This window comes from Mercenaria mercenaria, chromosome 9, assembly GCF_021730395.1.
Source record: "Mercenaria mercenaria strain notata chromosome 9, MADL_Memer_1, whole genome shotgun sequence".
In the NCBI taxonomy this organism is placed as follows: domain Eukaryota; kingdom Metazoa; phylum Mollusca; class Bivalvia; order Venerida; family Veneridae; genus Mercenaria; species Mercenaria mercenaria.
The window spans coordinates 53,389,783-53,413,676 of record NC_069369.1 but is presented as its reverse complement, the minus strand read 5'-3'; the positions used below and the strand labels follow the sequence as shown (position 1 = coordinate 53,413,676).

The 23,894-nt window shown below is 33.8% G+C and overlaps 1 protein-coding gene across 1 annotated transcript; it reads right to left on the bottom strand.

Annotated features, from left to right (window-relative positions):
• Nucleotides 1-4,671: 4,671 nt before the first annotated feature.
• On the bottom strand, nucleotides 4,672-5,619 carry LOC123546206 (neuropeptide Y receptor type 6-like). The gene has a single exon (XM_045332400.2). The coding sequence runs from the start codon at nucleotides 5,617-5,619 to the stop codon at nucleotides 4,672-4,674; it is 948 nt and encodes a 315-aa protein (XP_045188335.2).
• Nucleotides 5,620-23,894: the final 18,275 nt, after the last annotated feature.

Here is a 23,894-nt window from a genome sequence, read left to right as displayed (position 1 = left end):
TTGCACTTATTTAACCTTTATTGAGAGCTGTGGCAAACAAACTAAAAACATAATTTCCATTCAATAATGTTCAGTATTGATTTTTCCAGGTATTTTTATATAAAATCAATTACCTTTAGTAAAAGCTGTGTAAAAACTTATCTTCAAATGAGTTGAAAAGTTAGATCACAGAAATCACGGATGGGCGCATTTTACTTTTTGGCCTTTACGGGGCCAGAACAACCCTTGGATAAAATGAAATAATGCAGCACCCACTATGACATCTTTCAGTAAAGTGGTGAAAGGAATGGTTGGTGGCAGAGAAGGACTGCTCACATGTATGCATTACGCAGGGACATTGTGTAAATTGTTGGTATATTTACTGCTAAATTTCATATTTTCTCACATGTGCACAATAGCTGAACCCACTGTACATAATGTAAGTGACACAGTTAGTTATTGATCCTTAATATATTAAGACTATAATAAGATGGCAAACTGCATTAAAATTATCATATCTCTCAATTAGTTAGGGATAGTAATGAACTGAAATGTTTTCGAATACATTGAACTCATTAGGAATATTCTCCAGATGAAGTGAAGCAAGCATATTAGATAATCACTTACATTGTAAATTTATATATTTATACCCTGGTGTCATACTATTCATCCAGTAATCAGAGAGTAATCAAAAATAATCATAATTACAGGCAGAAAATTCACTGTAATTGATTAGATTATATAACATGTAATCAGACTGAGGTGAGTAATCAAATACATGTGAATACTTGTATTTGAGTAATCAATTACAGGTAATTACAATTACTGTATTCGATTACTCCACGCCTGATCCTAATGTTTATTATACTTGTGAACACCAAGGTAGCCGTAGGAAGTCTTCCCGTTGCTAATTTGATAGTCTGTTGCCGTCATAGCCCACAGTTCAGTCTTTATTTTTTCGCATTGCTGTTTAAATTAATTGAATTTTGTAGAGACTTTGTGATTTTATGATTGCATCACGTGGCTACTAATTGCTAGTAATTTGTCTGCATTCAAATTAAACACTCACCGTCTCTCAGCTGACTGCAGACGCTATTTCCTCCATAGAATAATGATCGTTACAATTAGTTTCTGTGGAGATACCAAAAGGATTCCAAATCACCTGGACTAAATGTTTCTGCATCTGATGTTTTATAATTGTGTCATGACGACGTATAACATAAAATTGATCATATAGTAAAATTTCCATCGTAGTACAAGAAATTACGCGATAAGAAAAGTGCAAAGGTGAATGTTGTTTACGTTTTCCAGCATCGCATAGTTTTGCTGTCATAGCATTTCAATTACATGAACAATTTTGTAGTCGCTGCTTCAACGTATAAAACATGAAGCTGTCGCGGATATTTAAACAAAAGTTTGATACTTATTTTTAACACTGTAGATGTTTTTTCGTACTTTATTGTGAAACGTCTATGTTGTTCTATTCTCATCATTTTGTACTTGATTCTGTACTTTCTCTACAATGTACATTACAAATGGTAATTGTGTAGATGTTTGGATACGAAATACTGAATGTACGAAAGTCTATATGTGATACTGTGTGTGTTCGCGTGTGCGTGTGCGTGTGTGTGTGTGTATTATTTTTGTGTTGTTGCTGTTGTTTCTGTGTTGTTGTTCTGGAGATATACTTGAACAAGTCGTCTGATAGACCATTAACAAGAAACAAAATCCTTATATTACATTCCGCAATGGTTTTTGTTCTTTTTTGTTGTTGTTTGGGGATTTGTTTTTGCAGCTTTTACAGGTGATTAAGAGGTTTCTCGTGTTTTGGCAATGTTTTCTGAATCACTACATTTATTTTCCAAATAGTAGTTACTACATTCACTATATATTCACCGTAGAGTCAGTACACAATATAGTATCCTTCACATACCAAATAAACAAATATTGCACTCAAGGTCAATTTTGGAGATTGATTTCTGCACTCTGAAATACAGGTGGCTATTCAAGATTATTACTGTTTGATCTGTCTCGATTTTCGCAATAATTCACAATGGTTTTCTCTAAATTCAAAATAAGAAACAGTGCCATGCAGCTTCCATGAATTGATTCTACTTTTGGTTTTTATAATTGTTTTTGTCTGGCAAATGCAGACATATAGCAGCTGTTATGTATGCCATAAGCGACTTTCGAATGTTTCTGTAAAATATATATATATGTTGCCGTGGGTTAAATATGCGGAAGTGGTGACACACGTAGCATGACATTCAATCAAAGAAACGTTGTTTCTCATAAAAAGGTTTAAAAGTACTTTTTATATACCAAATAGTTTGAATATTTATATTATACCGAGAGTCCTCGCGACAACATTAAGTTTCATAGAAAGGTTGCTTAATCAATATATAATTACAAAAGCTATTATACGAGAATGATAAGTGGTGTATGTTCTCAGATTTAATATCTTTTTGTTTCAGGCAACGGCGCTTCAATATGAATTATTTCTGTAACATTTTCGCAACGCGGCACTAGAAAGGATTCATTGTTCCATTTAGAAAAAGTACGTTAATTTGTCTAAGAACTCGTAACATTTTCGTTCAAGCAAACAATACAAGATATTGAATTAGTCAGACATTTGTTATTTATTACGTTACTACTCTTTTTAAAGAATACATAACTGGTCCAAGGGAAACAATCAAATATAGCTTGCCTTCGTAACAGCCAACATCTGTGCAACCCTGCAATACTTCTTCCCTACCTGTTTGCAATATAATTTAGTGTCCAATTATAGTACACTTATTTCTGATTAATAAAATCTAAAAGATCCTTTGGAAGCATAGAATGCATTCAAGCAAAATAGATTCGGTTGGATTGAGTCTATTCATGAATATTAATGACTAAAGGAACACCCCTCACGCAACCTAGCACCAGCTTAAGTGGAATTCTTTTTAAAAGGTATTGAATTGACTCCATGATTCCAGAGGACGAATGTCTCTTAGTATTTGCGTCAAATGCAATGCACCTTTTTTAATCATAGTGTGAGCACTGTATTGTTACTTTTGGTATATCCTGAATATTATTTGCATGATATTTGGATGTTTCCACTTACATTCATTTTTACTTTCTAGACATGTAGCGTCGCCAATGTAATGTTCTGATAATATATATATATGAACATTTCGGACCCTTAAAGGGATTTGTATTATAAATGACTGACCCAAGACGGGATTGTTTAACACTACGTTTATTCACTACAGCTAATACAAGATAACTGATTTAACAGTATAATACAAACATGTATACGTTTTTAGAACCGGCACGCTTTTCATTACTGAATGTTTGGATGTACGAGTCATTGCTTTCACTGTATTTACAATGACATCAATGGGAAATAAAACAGAAATGTTACTAAGCGCAATTTAATAAAATGAAATATTCGTCGTCAGAAAGCAAAGAACGCAGATTTGATGAAATACTTGGCCTACGTTGGAAACTCCTGTTCACAAACAGTATGTTTTTTAGACCATTATGAAGTTTTTACATTACAAAAAAATAATAGTAACAAATGATAACAAGCAACACACTGAATTTCAAAAGAAAATGTTTTACTTTACAGTTTGACAAACAAATATAAACTATCGTATATTTAAGTTAAAAGCATTTTATTCTATAGTACCGCTTCGGGTGGTCAATAACATAGTCACCACCGCGCACATCCTCACTTAACAACGTTCCAAAGTCTTAGGACAGTTTAAGTAAATGATTATCCTCTCCTCTAAAGTCACAATATGCTAAATATAAAATAAAATTATCCGCTTAAAGAAAGTAAAATACCCATATATTCAAGGCATTTGCAGAAAGCAGACCAACAGAAAAAGCACTATTAACAGAGCTGAAGACAGTTTTCTCCCAGTGAACTTTAGGAAATGCCTATCATGGAGTCTTCCAAATATTTCATCACACGAAATTCAAGAGGAAAGCGATGTACATCAAACATGCGGTTTTTCCAAAAACATGGGTAATAACCTCATTTGATAACATTTTTAGTATCTTGAAAAGTGAATCAGAACTTTATGACGTTTGTATAAATATCCTCATAAAAGTCAGGTTTTTATAAATAGAAAGTGTGGAAACTCAACAGGTCGACCAACACGAACATGTTGCACACTTGGTTTGATTGAGCTGTTTAAAAATGCCAAATAAAATAGTTATGCTGTTGATAATAGTGGCAGCCATATTGAAGAAGTATTTTGTATTGATTACGTTTATTGAAATTTTCTACATGACTACAAGCTGTAGCAATTATGATTAATTGAGAAACATACATCCCTAAGATGTTCGCTGGGTACATCCCAATCTAGATTCTAAATTTATAATAGTTAAATTAAAATCATCTCTCCTATCCTAAACAGTATCAACCATTTGTGCAAAAATGGATTATCCTTCAATGAGATGAAGCAAATAAGCCATTTTCTCTATTTACAAGTTTTCATCCTTTTTTAAGAAAACTTCTTACATGTAAACGCAACTTAACATAATTCGATCAATATGAAAAGAACAAATAACTTATCTTTAATCCTTTCAATTTGATTTTGCAAAGAACGCGTTATTTTGCATCAAAACAGCACTTTATGTTAGCTTTTTGAAATATGATACATTGTTTAGAATAACTGTATTGGCACCTTTCTGTGTTCGTCAACGACATAGACAATGAAGCACATGTTTAAATTCTTTTTTGAAATTTTCGCATTTCCATGCATACAAGAATGGATTGTAAATTGCCGAACTCATGGCAATCACATGCGCTGTGAAAAATATAACCGGATAATATGGATGGTTTGAAAATTTTGGGTGATATTCTCCAGCTAACAAAACCAGGTTTAAAGGTAACCAGCATAATACAAATATAGCGACCACTGCTATCATCAATTTATTTATTCGACGATTTCTACCTATTTCCCTCTTAATACGTTCAGAGATGAGACTTTCGTTTACAATTCGTGACTTGGATCTTCTTTGTAATTCTAATGAAATGTTGAAATAGCAGTACGTTATTATGCTACAGGGCACTATATATTGCAAAACGAGACTTGTTAGCACGAAAAACTGAGGCGTTACATCATTCGGCCATTTTTCAACACACGACGTTGTACTATCAGTTTCTTCTATTTGATGAAAAATTCCAAGAGGAAGAGACAAGGCTACTGATATCATCCAGACAGAAACGATATACATCAGACACACACCTGGTTTCATACTTGGTTTGAGAGGATAGACGATGGCATAATATCGGACGACTGCTAGTGATGTACATGTAAGTATTGATACGTAAACCAGTACACACAACGTCATAGGCACAACGTGGCAGAAAAATTCTCCAAAAATCCACGAGTGCATAAAATATGATAAAGGGGTAAACGGAACAGGCAACAAGCAAATCAAAATATCTGACACAGCCAAATTAGTAATAAAAATATTCATTGTGGATTGCATTGCCTTATTTCGCAAGACAACATATATGACTAACGAGTTTCCACCGATTCCAGTGAAAAACACAATGGTGTATAAAATAATGAAAATTGTTGTCAAAGGCAGGGATTGTTTAAAAACATCTTGCTCTATATATGAGTCGTTGCCGGGCATACTCGTATTCATGCTTTTTTAATCTGTTATGCTGTATTTAGTATACTGTATACGTGCAACATTTCATCCAAAAATTTGAACTGCAGATTTATATAAACCCGTGTTTGATTAAATCAATCGTACATGTATGTTTGTAATGATAGGATTTTCTTTGCTGTGTCCTCGTTTTTCTATGCCTAAAATGTTTACGTTTCAAACCCTCTTGTAAAACGTATATTGTAGTAATGATAGCCCTTCTCAGAAATCTGTCCTTCAATGTTTCTTCGTTAGGAATCCTAAAAAAAAATATAGAATTAAAGTTAAAGTTTAGGTTATATTCATTGACACTATGAAAGAACACGACCCGTGATATTTTTTATATTATAACTCTTATATTGACACAAATACACATTTTTTCGTCTATCAAGAAACCTGCAGTCTGAGATAGTATATATCATGGAATGGTTTAACTCTTAATTGTAAAGTTCCATAAAATTGTTTACTGCACGAATATTCAATTTTAGTGCGATGATCTTGGAATTTATTATGTTTGCAGGTCGATAATTCTTCATTGCATATCGATGCAACAATTATCGTAATATTAAATATATGTGAGATGGAGGTTAGAGTGGAGTTACAAAATGGGGTTACGAAGGACGTCTGCGTCGCATGGTAAATGGTAACCTTTATTCATAAATCAACGAAAATATAAATTACCGTCTTGTCTATTTGATGTCGTTTGTTTTATATAGTTGTTAGTCATACACACTTTACACGCATTCTTTCTATATCACAAAGTCAAAGTTACACTGCTTCCATAAGTGTTTTCACATATACGCAGGCTAGTGGCTTGTGGTCAAAATCTATAGGGGTTATTTTCAAGCATAAAACGCTTTTTTTAAATCAATTTAATTTCAAAAAGCGGTGATCTAATCCCATCATCAATATAATTATAGCAACATATCAGATTCACTAGCAGCTGTAAAAATATTAAGACATAAACTGGCTTAAGTTAATAAAAATAATGTTTATATAATCATAAATTGTAAAACCCAGGATTATTATATTGTGGATATCAAGTAATACAACTGTTACAAGAGGTAATCAGAATAACTCAATTTAGGTGGATGTTGATATAATAAATGATTCTCCTGAAACATTGATGGCTAGAAGTAGCAGTTTATCTGTTTGACCTGAAGCGACTTTAAAATGCAAACAAAACTTTCATTTATCCTTTCAAGTCTAGCTCTATTCAACAGCCATAACTTATTTCGGTACTCTACCTTTTAGGGACTAAGGTATACATAATTGTTATTTATCGTACGTGGAATTATGCCTTGCCGGGTTTGTTCATACCTGCCTCGAAAAATATTTGGCTAATCGGACCAGGTTAAGTCAGGTCAGGCCAGACCAGCCACTTCTCTGCTAAGAACATACCTGAAATATTGGTCTAACTCTCCCTCACACCCGATTGAAACAAACGCATTTATAAAATCTGTCAATCCATATGATGTATGCAAATCCCCGCTACTATAGCCAGTTTTATCTGATAATCTAAATTATTTGTTTATGAACGACTTTAAACCTACTACTTACATGAAAACAAAAACATTTTGCAAGTACCTTTTACAGTTACAGTATTATTAAAACGGTGCGGCTTTACAGCATTATTTTGACAATCCGAGAACTCGAATGTTACTTGATAAAGGAGTTAACAAAATTTTAATCCAAACACATTTGCAATGGTCTGTATTTATTTCTAGTGTTTCGTCTTTAGTTTTGGTCGATTTAACACAGTTAAGACAAAAGGGACTATATAGATAGGTTTAATAGTTACTCGGACTTCATCAGAAATTAATTTTCACAGTAATTTTTTTTTAAATTTTGATATGGCCCAGAAAACTTTGTGAAAATGGCCGGTGATAGATGAAATGAGTCACCTAATAATATGTACTAATTTAAGAATATAATTGGATTAAACATGAAAAACGCATAAACTTGTTTAGTATCTTGGACTTTTGTGTACGTATTCTTACGGACTGGAAAATTATACCATCATCTGCCAGTGACAGAAAAAGATTAAATTAAATTCAGATTTATGTCCTTTACGTTTTGCCAGTAATTCTTGACACTAATTTATGCCTGACACGATCATAGAATGCACAGTATGTTAATAATTATATATACGCAATATTTGAATCATAACGGTGCGACCTAAAACAAACAAAACAAGTTTAACTTATATGAAGCTCTTACCTTAAGATGTCTTGAGCATTTTACAGATTTTCCGAATCTGCATAGAAAATAGATAGGAATGAAGTTGTCCACACAATATCACTCCAATGTGTCAAAATGATTTACAGTATGAAACTTCTGGCGGTAACGTTTAAACAGACGCAAATTGAAATGCTGATAAATATATAATTGACAGAGTTCTAATAAAAAGCGCATTATACTTTAATACAATTTGATCTAGTCCGTGGAGAATTCGTGGTATGTGAATTTTCCATTATGTATAAATCACTTGCTGAATGACTTTATGACCCATGTGAACCGAAATTCCCGTCAACTGTACAGCAACATATTGTTCATTTATAACCGTAGGAATACAACATATACCATTATATTTGACATAAATTAATTAAATGCCTTCAGGGAAAGCTTCGGTAATTAGACGAAAACTAGGAATTGGTGGTCAGGAGATTGAGATGATACTTAATACCAATAATATGTCATATATTGCAGTTTATTGCTGCTATATAGATGTAACATTTATTTCGAAAACATTCCAGCATAACAATTTACAAGCAGGTAATATGTATGAACTCGATGTCAAGCACATAATGCCATATCAGATAAAACTGGCTATTGTTTTGCATACACATCAGATATGTTGGCAGATACAGAAAGATGTTATAAATGACTTTGATACTGTGCGAGAGAGAGAGAGAGAGAGAGAGAGAGAATGTGTTCTTATATCAGGCATTGGCTAATCTGGTCCGACCACCCCAATTGTTAGACGAGGCTGAGCCAGGCCAGGCCAGGCCAGGTAAGAACAACACCGGCCACGGATTGCAAAACACTTGCAAAACATTGACAGTTCTTCATATTTTATTTACCAGACAACGTAAATGGTGTTAAAAACAGATACCCTAGACATTACAGGATAAATTCAATAATTTTGTTTGCATTTAAAAGTCACTTCAGGCCAAGCAGATAATGTTAACGGCATCTTTTGGTCGCCAATATTTCAGGAGAATCTTTAATGTCAACATTCACCTAAATTCCGCTTTCTGATTAATTACCTTTTGTAATACTAGTTATAAACATGAATATGAATCTTTAGTTTTATAATTTATTACTGCTTTATTGATTATAGAAATATAATCTTTATTAAACAGTTAAGCTCGCTTTAATATACACTTTTATGTCTGATACTTGCTAGTGATATGCTGCTTTGACATTACTGGTTGGCGAGATATCACTGCCGCCATTTATACAAATTCATTTCAGTTGCGCATTTCTCAACTAATACACGCAGTTTTACAAATGGGTGCAATGCATATTGATAAAGTAGTAATTTTCAATCGTGCATCAGTCACATTGTCTCAGTATTTTGTATTACAGAAACATTTCGCGTATTTTGTTCTCGTTAACGTTATAGAAAACACTTGAACAGATCTTGTTTGAGAAAAGCACCAGCAAAACAAAATTAAAAGTAAGTAGGTATTTAATTGTTACACTAGATTACCACGAGGTTGAAACTTTAAATAACAGATATCTTTTGATCAACAAACAAGAAATAAAATCTTATTCAAAGACTACAGTATCATACCTGTGATATATTTACTGTTACTGTTGCTTATTTATCAACTGCAGTCCATAATGTCAGATTGTAAATGTCTTTAAAAATTGCCATTACCTTGATAAGTCGAAATATTTGGCCACTCCTGGCCTGCCTTAGGTTTACCCTATCAAATGTTGGACTTATCGGGCTAGGTCAGTTCATACGTTTTTCGACATATTTGTCTAAGACCTACTTAAAGAACCAATAATATTCTTCAACCGTAAAAAAAAACAGTCAAACTGGACAGAATTGAATAAATGCATACTTTTACTTGGTTGAAATTAATATCCTGTTTCGCAAAAAGTATTACATAGATACAGTAGATATTGTCTCTAATAATGACGTTTATTGGAGAAGCACAAAAGATTACTCTAGACAGGCGGTATTTATACATGTAATATTGGAGTTTTATCTGAATGATAATTGGTTTTTTAGCACACGAATCTTGGAACTCCTAATTGCTGTAAATATTTAATGTATAGTGTAGTGTCGTGGTGAGGTCGGCTATCCCAGAAAACTCTGTAAAGTACTTGCGGATTAATTTATCCGCTTGATTTAACCAATAATAATAAATGCAGGTGTGTTTTTGTTTTGTTTTTTTTTTTTTGTTTTTTTTTTTTTTTTTTGTTTGTTTTTTTTAAATACAGGTTTTTTGATATGTCTTTGGGTCACAAAATGCCGTTTATATGCTGGTATATCTACCGAAAGTGTCAGAAATGCAGTATTAATTGAAAAGTGCATAGGAATCGGACTCTTTTGTCAAGAAATAATGTATATCTTATGTAAACAACGCGCGGAAGACTATTCTTTATCTTTACTGCAATCCAACAACTTCAACACATTAAGTTCATACCAACGCCGAATATTTTTAAAGATATGTCTAGTTCATATTTAACAGACGTATGGGTTAATATTTACTTCCTGAATTCAGATGTCATAGCAATTTAAAAAAGACTGATTCAAACCGAGCCAGCAACATTTTCATATTTGCCTTATTCGTTGACCTGTGGAGTTCCCACTTCTTATATTTTATCAAAACCTGAGTCTTTTACAAACTTTGTAAAATTCGTATTCGTATGCATTTCCAAAATACGAAACATTTTATCAGATGTGTGTTTTTGAGACATACCGTATGTTTGATGTTTATCGTTTTACAGACAAACGCAACGCTTTCCTGCGGGGACGGATAGAAAACTCCATGCTAGGCAGTTCCTAAAGTTTACTGGAACTAAGCTGCTATAATAGTTGTCTTTTGGCCTGTTTTATCGGCCCTGTAATGGTGTTTCCTTCTTCTGTTGCTTTTTGCAAAGACACTGAGTTTATGATTTTTCTTTCAATTATACTTTTACATTAAATTTTATGTTTAGCAGTTTGTGTCTTTAGCTACCAATATGTTTGTAAGGAATTATCTGGCGAAGATAACATTTAACGACACTTTCCTATAACTTTGGAACATGATGGAAGGAGGATTTGCGAGTTGGTGGTATGGTCCTTGACATTTTTAAGGCGGTATCGCACTCTGTTTGTTCCTTCATTGTTGTCTATATTGTTTTATTTTGTCTATGTTTTCTATATGTATGCGTTTGCGCATTTTATGAGGTTTGGGTTCCTGCGTCCCTAGAACATCGCTATTCATATTAGATCCCTGTCCTTTATTTCTGTAGTTCTAACACCAGTGGTTTCGAGTTTGATTATATTTTATGTACAAAATGACAAGCTTTAATACGATTTGTTGTACACGTTTTACATGCTTTTACCTTAGTTTATGAATTAAAACTCTACATCTTTATCATTATGCTTGTTCAAATAAAAACTACATCTTATTTACGTTCTGGCAACGATCATGTAATTCTTGTTATATTACATTTAGACGTCACATGATTGATAAAAAAAACAACAAGCACAGCTAAAGATGTACAATGCATATGCGTCCAAGCATTTTGCATGACTAAAATTTCATTGTCACTTTGTAATTACTAAACAGATAAATAAAACTGTGAGTATTTGCTACAGTGTCTTAGAAACTGTCGAAAATTGATTTATATAAACAACTCATGTCAGTCAGCTTCTTGATACATGAATCCACTTTCTAATAATTTCGTCGAATTCTGATTGTGTAAATTAATTTTTAATGCCATATACACTTTAGACCTTTAATGCTATTTTTTCAGCCATATAAAAGTCAAGACTAGATATCCAGCAGTAGAAGTCACAAAGTTCCAAGAATAGAGTATCTCAAACAGCGATGCACAGCAGTGCATTCCTATTATATGTCGCATTGACGTGAAATGTAAACAAAGCGTGCGATATTTACGTCCGTAAACAGGATGAAATTACAAAAGTTAAAATCGAGTTCCGCTAAAAAATGTTTATAGTGATCCTCCACTCCTAAAGTTGCCGCTGTCGTAAACAAACACTTCCTCGTCTTTATATATGATAAAATGAATAAACTGAAGCAATATCATGTATCCTTACTCCACCAATTTGATGTTTGACAGCTTGGAAATGATGACGTTAGTAGAGTCGTGCTAGCTGAAAATATATAATAAAATGCTTTTAACTCGGATATACGATAGTTTATATTTGTTTGTCAAACTGTAAAATAAAACATTATATTTGAATTTCAGTACGAGTTGTTTGCTATTGTCGTAATAATGTGTGCAATATATGACTTGAAGTTCATAAAGGTCTAAATAACATGTTGTTTATGAACACTGCTGTACAACGTAGGCAAAGTATTTTATCAATTTTGCCTATATTGCTATCTGACGACTTTATGAAATAGCGTTTAGTAATATTCCGGTTTAATTTTAGCATTGTCGTCACAGAATTTCATATTGTATACACAGACTAGTTTACGATAAACTAGTAGGTTAGCAATATTTATGTAATGCCTTTGCTTGCCAAAAGAATATTTTGATTTTTCTATTTTTACAAATAAATTCGATTGTCTGAACTAGAAATGTTGTTTACTGGCTTTATCATATGATTCTCTCCATCATAGTGACGAACTTACAAAAACCAGTAGAAGCAATGTTGTTTATTTCCAGAAATAATCCAAAACCGTGATGTTGCAATAATGCCGGTGTAATGAAGTATTTCGACCCCCATAGAATAACGACCCCCCGGTCATTATTCTATAGAAAATGTGACTCCTTTCCTGTAAAATATTGACTCCCCTTATAAAAAACTGACTCCCTTTGAAAACTCTATAGAATAACGACCCCCGGTCATTATTCTATAGAAAAACTGACCCCTCCAAGTAAAATACTGACTCCCTAAAGATGACTCCCTTCGAATCTCATAGAATAACGACCCCGGTTATTATTCTATAGAAAAAGTGACTCCTTCCATGTAAAATACTCACTGCCGAAATTACTACATTCGAACTCTCATACAATATCGATTCCCGGACATTATTCTATTTAAAAAAGTGAATCCCCACCAAACCTAACAGACAATTTTACTAGATCTACAACTCTAATACCCTCCATTGCCAATAGTTAACATTTTGATTGTACTACTACTACTAGTGCCGCTACTTCTATTGCTATTACTACATGTACTTCTTCTTCTTCTACTACTACTACTATTACTACTACTTCTACTACTACTACTTCAACTGCTACTACTGATACTACTATACCTGCTTCCACTAATACGTCTTGTACGTCTACCTCTTCTTCTCCTGCTGCTGTTGTTGCTATCACTTATTCCTCTGCTGCTGCTGCTGCTGCTGCTGCTACTGCTACTGCAACTGCCACTACCACTGCCACTACTACTACTACTACTACTTTCTATTGTTGCCGTTACCGTACTTTACTGCCACTGCTAAGTATTGCAACTTCTATTAATACTAAGTACTATGCTAGCAGTTTCTTGTGAAGTTTTCTTCTGAAGAATTACTTCATACTGCCGTTTGCAGGGATTATTGACACTGGTGTGTTTTGTGAACGTATTGTGAATTGTTATTTTCCTGAAAAAAATGTATACACCAAGATACAGCGTCTAGAAATAGAATTCCTTTTCCCGTTGCGGAATGCTCTGATTTCTGTGTCAAGTGATGGTATCTGGGGCTAATTGTCAAACGGAAGGACGGACGGACAAGGGCAAATCTATATGCCCCCCTCCCCCGAGAGGGGGCATATAATGCAGCAATTAGGCCTTAGATACATGAGTTATCACTTAATTTGACCAAATGACCGGGGGTCGTTTTTTATGGGAGTCAATATTCTTCGTGAGGTTCAGTTTACTTCACGTGGGAGAGTCATAGTACTATGATCTGGAGGTCATAATACTATGACCGGGGGTCACTTTTTCTATAGAATAATGACCGGGGGGTCATTATTCTATGGCGGTCGAAATACTTCATTACACCGGCTACGTTTCTTCAAAAAATCCATTAATTGGCTATTGGCTATCTACACTGATCGAATTAAGCTTTCCTGATTGGAGAAACTACGTTTTTTATTTTTCATTTAATAGTACTATGAAGAATTATTTACTATAATGGCCTCATTTTCCGTATCAATTCATGCCTGATATGAGGCATCCATCTAACTATTACAGACTTAGATAAATACTATAGAGAATTAACTAAGGTATCAGTAGGAGGTAATAACATTTAAACATGCGCACAAAACTTGAGAAACAAAATCTGACGAAGTCACAACAGATCGTGTTACACCTAATAAAATATGCAAAATAAGGTTTTTAACCATTTTAGTCTTTAACTTAATTCCTAAGGGTATTTACATGAAGATAAGCATCAAGGCATTATCAAATATTTTCAGTGTCACGTATATTCACCTAAGGTATTAGAACCGTAACAGTAATGTTTAAAATATTGCATTTGCTTGGTATATTCTTAAAGTTGACATTGTTGACAAGTAGAATGATGGCCACTGTCTCAAACGTTTGCGGAGAATTCATTGTACCATTAATTTTATTAATAGAAACGTCAAACTATTGGTAAACAATTGGAAAACACATAATGAAACTGTCAATATCCTTTTTTTCTAGCGTGTTTCAAGTAAAAGGATTTAATGAGACAGAATTCTTACTCCAACATTGAAAAATTTAGGTCGAGTCCTGTGGGACTGTTTTAAATTTTGCTCAGTTTATTCAAAAATAACATTGGGGCAGAAATAAACCCTAGTACCTACATTTCTTCAACAATATGTAAGTCAAAGATTAAAGGCAAAATAGAGAACTTTTACCGCATGTAACTCAGTATTTTTAAAGATGTCTAACGCTGCCCCCTTTTGGTCCCAGTGGGGCTTGAACCTATGCCCACCTGAAAAATTTAAGTCAAAGTAGCTTTATTATAGGAATTAAATACTCTTCCAGAGCAGGTACACTATTACGGATCTAATACCTTAATCTAGATAGATGGTGATTCGATTCCGTCTTGACTGGCTTCAGATACATCAGCAAATATTTTAGACGTGTCCGCCTCTACGGCGGAATGGAAATTGATAAAAAAAAACTATTATCTGTTTTACACAAAAAAATACTCGTTCTTGAAAAACCTTACTAATAATATACCAGTTAACTAACATAATTGATAACGAGATGAATATATATGTCTATAAATGACCCTCATCTCTGTAATTCAGAAAACGTACCCGGACCAAATGTCGCTATACTTGAAACGGTATGGATTATGATTGCAAAGTTTTATTCAACTGCAAAAGATCTCTTTGGAAAGCGCATAAAATCAGCTAGACGCACGTACCTTTGATTTGGCGCTAAGCATAAAAGAAAGACCAGAGCAGCCTAATGAGTATAAATTGTAAATCATGGAATGTTGTCTTATCTAAAACATTTTTATAAGGCCTAGTTCACATAGACAAGGCAGTAAAATTACCATTGAGGATTGAAACATACGGGGGCTTAGCGTTGTGAATGTGAAGTGACCGCTAAAATATGCTGATACTATTGAAGTTAAAAACATGAAATGAATCAACTTTGAAAATCAGAAAATAACACGTATTTATCACAATATCGAATATCATTTACATTTAAAGGCTAGTAAAATATCGGTTTCAGGACACTTAATTCTGAGGCGAAAATGACCCAAATTGAGCGCCTAGTAAGACATGTTTCTTAATTTGACATGTGCATGTCATTGTTCTATAGCGTATGCGTAATTTGTAAACCTGAGACTTCGACGTAACCAATGGTGTTTAGAAAAGTGTCTATTTACTTTTTATGTTAGTTTATTGCGAATTAAGGTATAAGACACTTTACAGTAATGATTAAAACATTGCATTTGCTTGGTATATTCTTAAAGTTGACATTGTTTCGCACTGTGTTGCAATTTTTAAACAACGTTTACCGTGCCGTTATTTATAAACTTTGTATAATTTATGATATTTCCTCAAGCTCAAGTAGAGACAAGTTTCGATGGCCACTGTCCAAAACGTTTGCAGAGAATTCATTATACCATTAATTTGATAAAAGAAACGTCAAAATCCTGGTAAAAAATATAATGAATAAAGTAAAAACTTTATAGTAACAAGGGAATATTCGGGGGGGGGGGGGGGGGGGGGGGGGGAGAGACTTTGGTCCCAGTGGGGCACGAACCTATGCCCATGTGAAAAAACTAAGTCATAGTAGGTTTATGGAAGCAGTTGAATACTCCTCAAAGCAGCTACACTGTTATGGATCTAATACCTTTAAAAAATCAAGGACAAAAGCAAACAGTCACGTTCAAAGAACACAGCCTTATTTTAATGTTGCTTAGGGTAATAGCGTCAAACATTAAGTATATAGATAACAAAAGTTAGACCAAGCGAATGAGTAAAAGCAGTGACAGCAGTTGACATTGCAGGTATTGAACGCCAATGACGTCCTAGATTTTAACAACAAGACATAATAATAATGTATCAATTGTATGTAATACTGAGTATACAAGGTTTTGAAAAGGCCTGACGAAAACGCTGTCTAACGCTCTGAATGTCAAAGGTAAGAACGATACATTAGCAAAGAACAAGTTGTCGTCTATCGGACATCCATATGGCAGAAAATTACAGATCACGCGCACAATGTAGCATATAAAACACATCTGCACACGTCTGTATTGAATGAGGAAGGAGACAGATCACATAAAAATCACTGATAGGAAATTTTACATTACCAACGGAATCAAACAGTGAAATATATTGGCTGTCTGTGCGTTCAATGATAAATGAAGCAAAAATAAAGCAGTCAAACGTGCAGACAAGAATGGTCTTTCTAAGTAGTCCATGTGTCAGTAGATTAGCTCATACTTCTTTTCATCGAAAAATAAAGATTTTCATAAGTTTGTTTTTAATATCATTATAGTTGGGATAACTATGTGGCAGGGCAAATATAAGAAAATACAATAACTGTCAAGATTATGTTCTTTTTCAACACGAATCAACAATAATTGAACTTTACTATGTGGAACATATATATTATAAGCACAGAAATACAAAGCTTTGGTTTTTCAATGTTTGGACTACTGTTTAATCCATCTTTTTCGCAACAAGATATTTCCTTGATTTACGTTTGTATTAATATATATTAATGAATTTATTTGGTCTAATATGCCTTAATAAAAATGTTTGACTAACTTAAATTCGCAGACGCTTATTCACGCCTAAGTGCAAACTACCGTTATTTCAAATACTGAATATTATGATCATTACTGTATATCAAGATGTACCATTTAAAACCTAATGCAGCATACAGCGCAACAATAAATGCAAAGATATTGGTCGATTGAAGACATCTTTCATATTGATTTGAAATTTTATTTCACTAGTTATGTTGTTAGCATCCGTGGAAAGGTATCCATGTTTAAGGAAAAATTTTGCCACCTGCAAATAAAGTTTAAATGTGTGTCTCAACACCATTCTTTATATAAAGATATCAATGATATTAACAAAGTAAGAAGGCTTAAATTTGCCTAACTCGGTCGCTAATTGATCTCATACACTTTGTATAAACATGCATTCAAATTTGGAATTAGGTATTTCCTTTCGTCGACGGTTGCATGCGTTTAAGTGCTGTCTTTAAGGTATTAGAGCGCTAACAGTAATGTTTACAAAATGGCTTTTGCTTGGTATATTCTGAAAGGTAACCGTGTTTTGCACTGTTTTGTAATTTTTAAACAACTTTTACCGTGCCGTTTTTTATAAATTTTGTATAACTTATGGTATCTCCTCAAGCTCAAGTACAGACAAATTTCAAAGTAATGGCCACTATCCAAAACGTTTGCAGAGAACTCATTTTACCATTAATTTTAATAAAAGAAACATCAAACTATCGGTTAACAATTATAAAACACAAAATAAAAATGTCAATATCATTTTTTCTATGGTGCCTCAAGTAAACGGATTTAATGAGACAGAGTTCATACTTCAACACTGAAAAAATAAGGTCGAATGCTGTGTTTCTGTTTTGAATTTTGCTTAATCCATTTAAAAATAACCTTAGGGCAGACGTAAAACCTACCTAAATTTCTTCCACAATATATAATCTAAGAGTGAAAGCAAAATAAAGAACTTTCACCATGTGTAACTCAATATTTTTAAAGATGTGTAACTCTGCCCCTTCTGTTTAAGTAGTAAATTCACTTTGAACACCAAGAAATTGCTTATAAGATTCATCTTTTTTCCATTTTTGTACAAGAAAACAATAGTAAGTCTTGAAAGAAGTTAAAACTTACTAGAAAAAAAAGGAAAATAAGGGAAAAAAAATTTGGTCCCAGTAGGGCTTGAACCTACGCCCACCTAAGAATTACAGTCAAAGTAGGTTTATGGTAGGAATTGAATACTCTTCAAAAAGGAGGTTCTCTATTAGTGATCTAATACCTTAAGTACTGTGTGGCGGCTAAATGTATCTCCGTGCTTGGATTTGGTGTTATTACATTGTCTGGTCCTTTTTGATCGTGGAACCAAAATAGAATTCCGCTGAAGACTGTGCTGGTGAGTATGAGAGGTGTTGCATACCTCTTTACCCCTTATTACCCCTAATGAACAGACCCGGTCAAATCGAGTCTGCTATATCATTGCTTAAATATTAAAGGAATTGTTAAACCACCATAGACTTAACGGTGATTTTCAAAAGGAACACATTCATTTGCACCTTGGGCAGATAAAGATCATATAACATTGCAATAATTGATATGCTTTAGCATAACTTAAAATCTTACCTTGTATTCATGAAATAAAATCTGTAAGAATGTCCTTTAGATGCATGGAATGTAACCAAGCAAAACAATAGCAGACTTGATTTGATTGAGTCTGTTCATGAAAGGTAACGGAAAGTGCAAGACACTCATGTCCCCTAGTAACGGCTTAAGCAGAATTCTTTTACATAGATAGTGAATGGCCTCCATGATCCCAAAAGACCAGATAATGTAACAGCACTGAAAACGTTGAAAGTCTTGTCTAAGCACAGTACAAGTAAACAGAGAGCTGCACACAGCAATTGAAGTGACCTACAAGCATCATGGTTGCAATTCCAAGACAACAGGTGATATGCTTTAAATACATTTTATAAATAAAAACGTAAGGTGGGGTATATAAATTTGGGAATGGGCGGAGTCAGGCATCATACTGCCAGATTAGAAGACAATTGTTACATTTTATAGTAAAATTATATTATTTCATTACAATTTGCCTGATCTGTGTTTGTGAGACGAACGTTTTTAAAATAATCGGAAGTTTTCTCCATGCATATCTTTGCGCGACTTAGATTAACAGTTACATGACTGTGTTGACACGCATGTGCTTAAATAAAGTTTACCACGTGGTTTATTGTACACTATAGTATGTTATAGTTCATTTCATTCAAACTGCTGTACTTGCTGTTACTCTATTGGAATGACTGACATTTGATAATTGCAGTTAAAGAATGCACGAACATTCAACATACACATGCATTAAATTTACACTATTTTACAATCAGTATATTATACACTTAATGAATGCGTAGAAATGTTAGGTGAGAAATAAATGTTTGCATGTAATCGAAACGTTAACGTATGATATTTGCAGATACTTTACAAATGTTATAGAGGTATGATAACTATTTATGTGCGAAGTTAACTAAGACACAAAACTCTAAACTTTCTTTCAGCTGTTATACTGGAAATATTAATTATAGTTTAGGACAGACGTAGTCTGTAATTGTTATTAATTTAAGGTCAAAGTTATTTTTTCAATACAAATGACACAACATGTACACATCTTTCTAATGTTTACAGTGTTTTTTCTCTACTTACTTATATACTGATTTATTACCAAGACACTTAGTTCAGCAGAGTTATGTAAATGTAACATGATTTGGCTTTCCAAAGGATCTTAGAAATAATATGTCTGCACGAAACTCCCGGACTGGTAGTTAACCAAGAGAGTTCATGTCGTATGAAATCATTTTCTTTCATTATTTTATGATACGTTATGGGTTTATGCTGCAGTGTTACATTAAATAAAAAATTACATAAACCGTTATTCTGTATAGCTTATTGTTCTCTATATTTTGAATTATACATCTAGACTTCTATTTATAAAGAGAATCAACTTTTCCGCTTTTAGAATGCAAATACATTGTAGGACCCCCAAATGTAAAAATGGTCACATATGTAAAAATAGTAACAAACGTAAAATAATCTTACCGTATATGTAAAAACTTTCTACAAATGTAAAACCGAGTTGTTACAAATGTAAAAACGTTGCTGGTGGCATGTGTAATAAAAATGTGTCACAAATGTAAAAACAAACTTTTTGTCACATATGTTAAAACAACTTCCTGCAAATGTAAAACACAATATTTGCAGTCACCTTGTGATTTCATCTATAAGAAATAGTTTCGCCTTCTATTTCCTAAAACGAAAACTATATAGCCGGAGTTGTCTATACAGTGATATGTGTAGTGTACACGGGTGTGTGTAGTAATGGGCTTGTCTGTCCCTCAGTTTGTATGTTCCTTCTGCATAAAATATAGAAGACAATGCTCCTAGCGGCGAGTACAGGTAAACTGCTTGGGCGGGGGAAGGCGAGGAAGCAGGGTTGTGGTAATAGATATTGTTTCTTTTTGTTGTTGTTTTTTTTTTCGGAAAACAGCTCCACAAGAATAATGCTACTTCTTAGGCGTGAAATACAGCTTATGTTTACATTGACTCTGTGTTTGTTACGGATCTGTGTACCCCGTTTACCTTAGTAAGCACTTGAAAGGATGCGAAAAGCGATTTTCGCGCCATATTTATGCACGTGCAGTTGGAAAGTGTATATTTAAGGTATGTTTTTTCGATTATGTGGTGGCCCTTTGCATAATAAATATATCGTGTGGCCCGGTATTACAAGTGCTCACATAATGTCAGTCACATGCCTAGCTTTTATTATTAACATCGAAGATGACCGTTTGGAAGCCCCCCCCCCCCCCCCCCCACCCCACGTGGCATAAAACCAAATTCCACATGTAACTTGAAATGACACAGGTTAGCGTAACCTAGCTGTAGCCCTGAAAACGTCCACATTCGACAGACCACATACTTCAAAAAGTGCACATTGGCAAAGTCTGTACCTTTTGACAAGTTCCGTTTTCTCATATAATCTGAAGGATTCAACCTGTTACGAAATATTACAGGTCTTCTTTGTAGAACTCGACCTTGCAAAATAACATAGGGGTAGCCATTTTTGTTTTTGACTTAAGTTTGACTTTAAGCCCTGCCCATGTCCTACATTTTAACCTTGAATTGTCATTAAAAAGGATGACAATCCTGACTATGAGCAGTGACGCCTGTCAAAATTGAGTCTATCTTATATAAAATTCTATATGAAATACCTGTGGTTTTGCATGCTAAAGTGTGGCACGTGGCCGTTAACTATTACCTATTGTAATCATGGGTTGCATACACACAAAAGAATTTGAATAGCCGCGGAGCAGGGCTTTAAGACAGGTAGCCACCAGTCCTAAAGTCGATTCAAATTTTGGACTTAGTTTTTTGTCTAAGACTTTTGATGAATAAGCTTAAGTCGATATTTTAAGATTTAGTCAAGACTTAAGTCAGATTATTAGTCTTAGCCCTTTTGTGAATACGGCCTTTGTTTTCCTACGCTTATACAAAGAAATAGAACACAAAAAAGCGAGAATTTCGTGCTTTGCCATAGACCACTAGCTTACCGTATGATCTTTGGTATGCGACAATTTTCTTTTGTTATGCAAAGTGAGCTAAAACAGGTCTTTAAAGACCTGATTGATACCGTTAACACATAAAAACGAGAAACCTATGATTAGCTTACAGCACCGTTAGACTGAACGGTATGCGACCATTTTTGCGATAATGTTCCATTGTTATGCGAAGTGAGCCAAACAGGTCTTTTAATAATGTCAGACAGATACTACTAGTAACACCAGGTTACACACACATGAAGTTTCCGTATTTACAAAACAGAGCATTACAGACTGGGTGATTTTAAAAATAGTTCAATGCTTACAAATTATTTTCTTTCTTGCGTGATTCCATACGGGCACGGGTAATCTACGTCATTAAACATCAAGGTTTTTTTTACCTTTTTACAATTAAATGTATATGTGTAACTACGATATTTGAAACTTTATTTCTAAAAAAAAAATGTACATCTGCGACTCTATTCCGTCAAAACTCTCAGCTTGAAAGGAGCAAGATTAGATAATACGTATGAACACATCTGCGGATGTCTCTAAATTGTTTTTTTTGTACTTTTAGCATGTGTAAATGTTGAGTTCTGCTCAACCCGGGGCTAGAGGGCGTGGACGGTAGCATGCATTTCCACTACCGTCCATGAACAGGCTCAATCAAACCGAGCCTGCAACATTTTCGTTTTTGTTGTGTTGAGCGACCTGTGGAGTTTCCACTTTTTCTATTCTATTATATTAAACTGATTATAAGTGATCTTCCGCAGGCCAATTCTTCTAATACCTGTCTATATATTCGATGATTCAAGATTCCAGTTTGAGCCAAATACAAATGTATACTTTACTCCACTCCCCACAAGCACTTTGCCTGTACTCAGCCTTCTATAGTTTCTCTTATGCAGAAGAAACAGACAAACTGAGGGACGGACAATCCCATTACTACACACACACGCGCGCGCATATTTATAGGTTATTAGCTTTGTATCGGGAAGTATGCACGAGTTCTTCAGCGGAAATATTGCGCTACTTTAGGAGCGCAATATTCTTCCGCTGAAGAACGAGTACATATTTCCCGATGCAAAGATAATAACCTTTTTATTACATACGCATCTACACGTATAAATATAATGGAAATATCATAAATTTGTTCAATAGCCTGAATATGATTGACAATACTGTACTAAATAAAAAAAAAAAGTGCAACAACAAACACTGAATTACGTCACGCACCCGATATGAAATTCAGGCTTATGGAAAAATATTGACGTTTCCGGTACCAGTGTAACTTAACGTGGAATAGAAACGAGTATGTAATAAATATATAATATATAGTTTTTACTTTTACTCGTATATACCCGTCACGCTCCGAGAACACATATCACTGTGTAGAACACTCCGGCTATGAAATCGTAACTATTTCATACAGATGAAATCGCAGGGTGACTGCGAAAATTGTGTTTTACATCTGCAGGAAATTGATTTTACATATGTGACCAAAATTTTGTTTTTACATTTGTGACACTTTTTTATTACATATGTTACCAGCAACATTTTTACATTTGTAACAACTCGGTTTTACATTTGTAGGAAGTTTTTACATATACGGTAAAAATATTTTACGTTTGTTACCATTTTTACATATGTGACCATTTTTACATTTGGAGGTCCTACATACATTTTTATTTCTAAATAAAAGGGGTTTTTAACATTTTTTTTCAAAGTACCTTTCGTAAAGCACGTTGATTCTCTAGCATTTTTCTAATATTTTACAAGAGGGATTTAAGGGGTTATGAAACAAAATAATAAATGCATTTATTTTTTATCAAAATATACCAGCAGTATGTATTATATTCTTGTTATCACGTATAGCAAAAGCATTTTGTGGTAGCTTTTATTTAGGCGGTTTAAAAAAGTATGTCTTTCACATGAGTGCAAATATTAAGACGAGGAATGTAAAGCAGCATTTGCTACATTAAAAACGCATGCTTACGTAGCTAAATCAACTCTAAATCATAGCCATCTAACATGAAGACCGAATTAGTAACTTTTATATTTAAATAAAAAGCAGATATCTGCAAACGAAACTCCGCAGTTCATTGCAATTAGGCAAATGACCTTAGTAGCAGTATGAACTTTTTTTACGTTATTTTCGAAATTAAGCAGTTTAAAAGAGTAAACAAGAGGGCCAAGATGGCCCTAGGTCGCTCACATGAGAAACACACCATAACAGTGTAAACATGTTTGACCTTGTGATTTCATGTAAAAAAAATGTTCTGGCCAATTCTCATTAAGACTG

Excerpts from the sequence above, each read along its gene's own strand:
- LOC123546206 (XM_045332400.2), bottom strand. The coding sequence starts at position 5,619 with ATGCCCGGCAACGACTCATATATAGAGCAAGATGTTTTTAAACAATCC.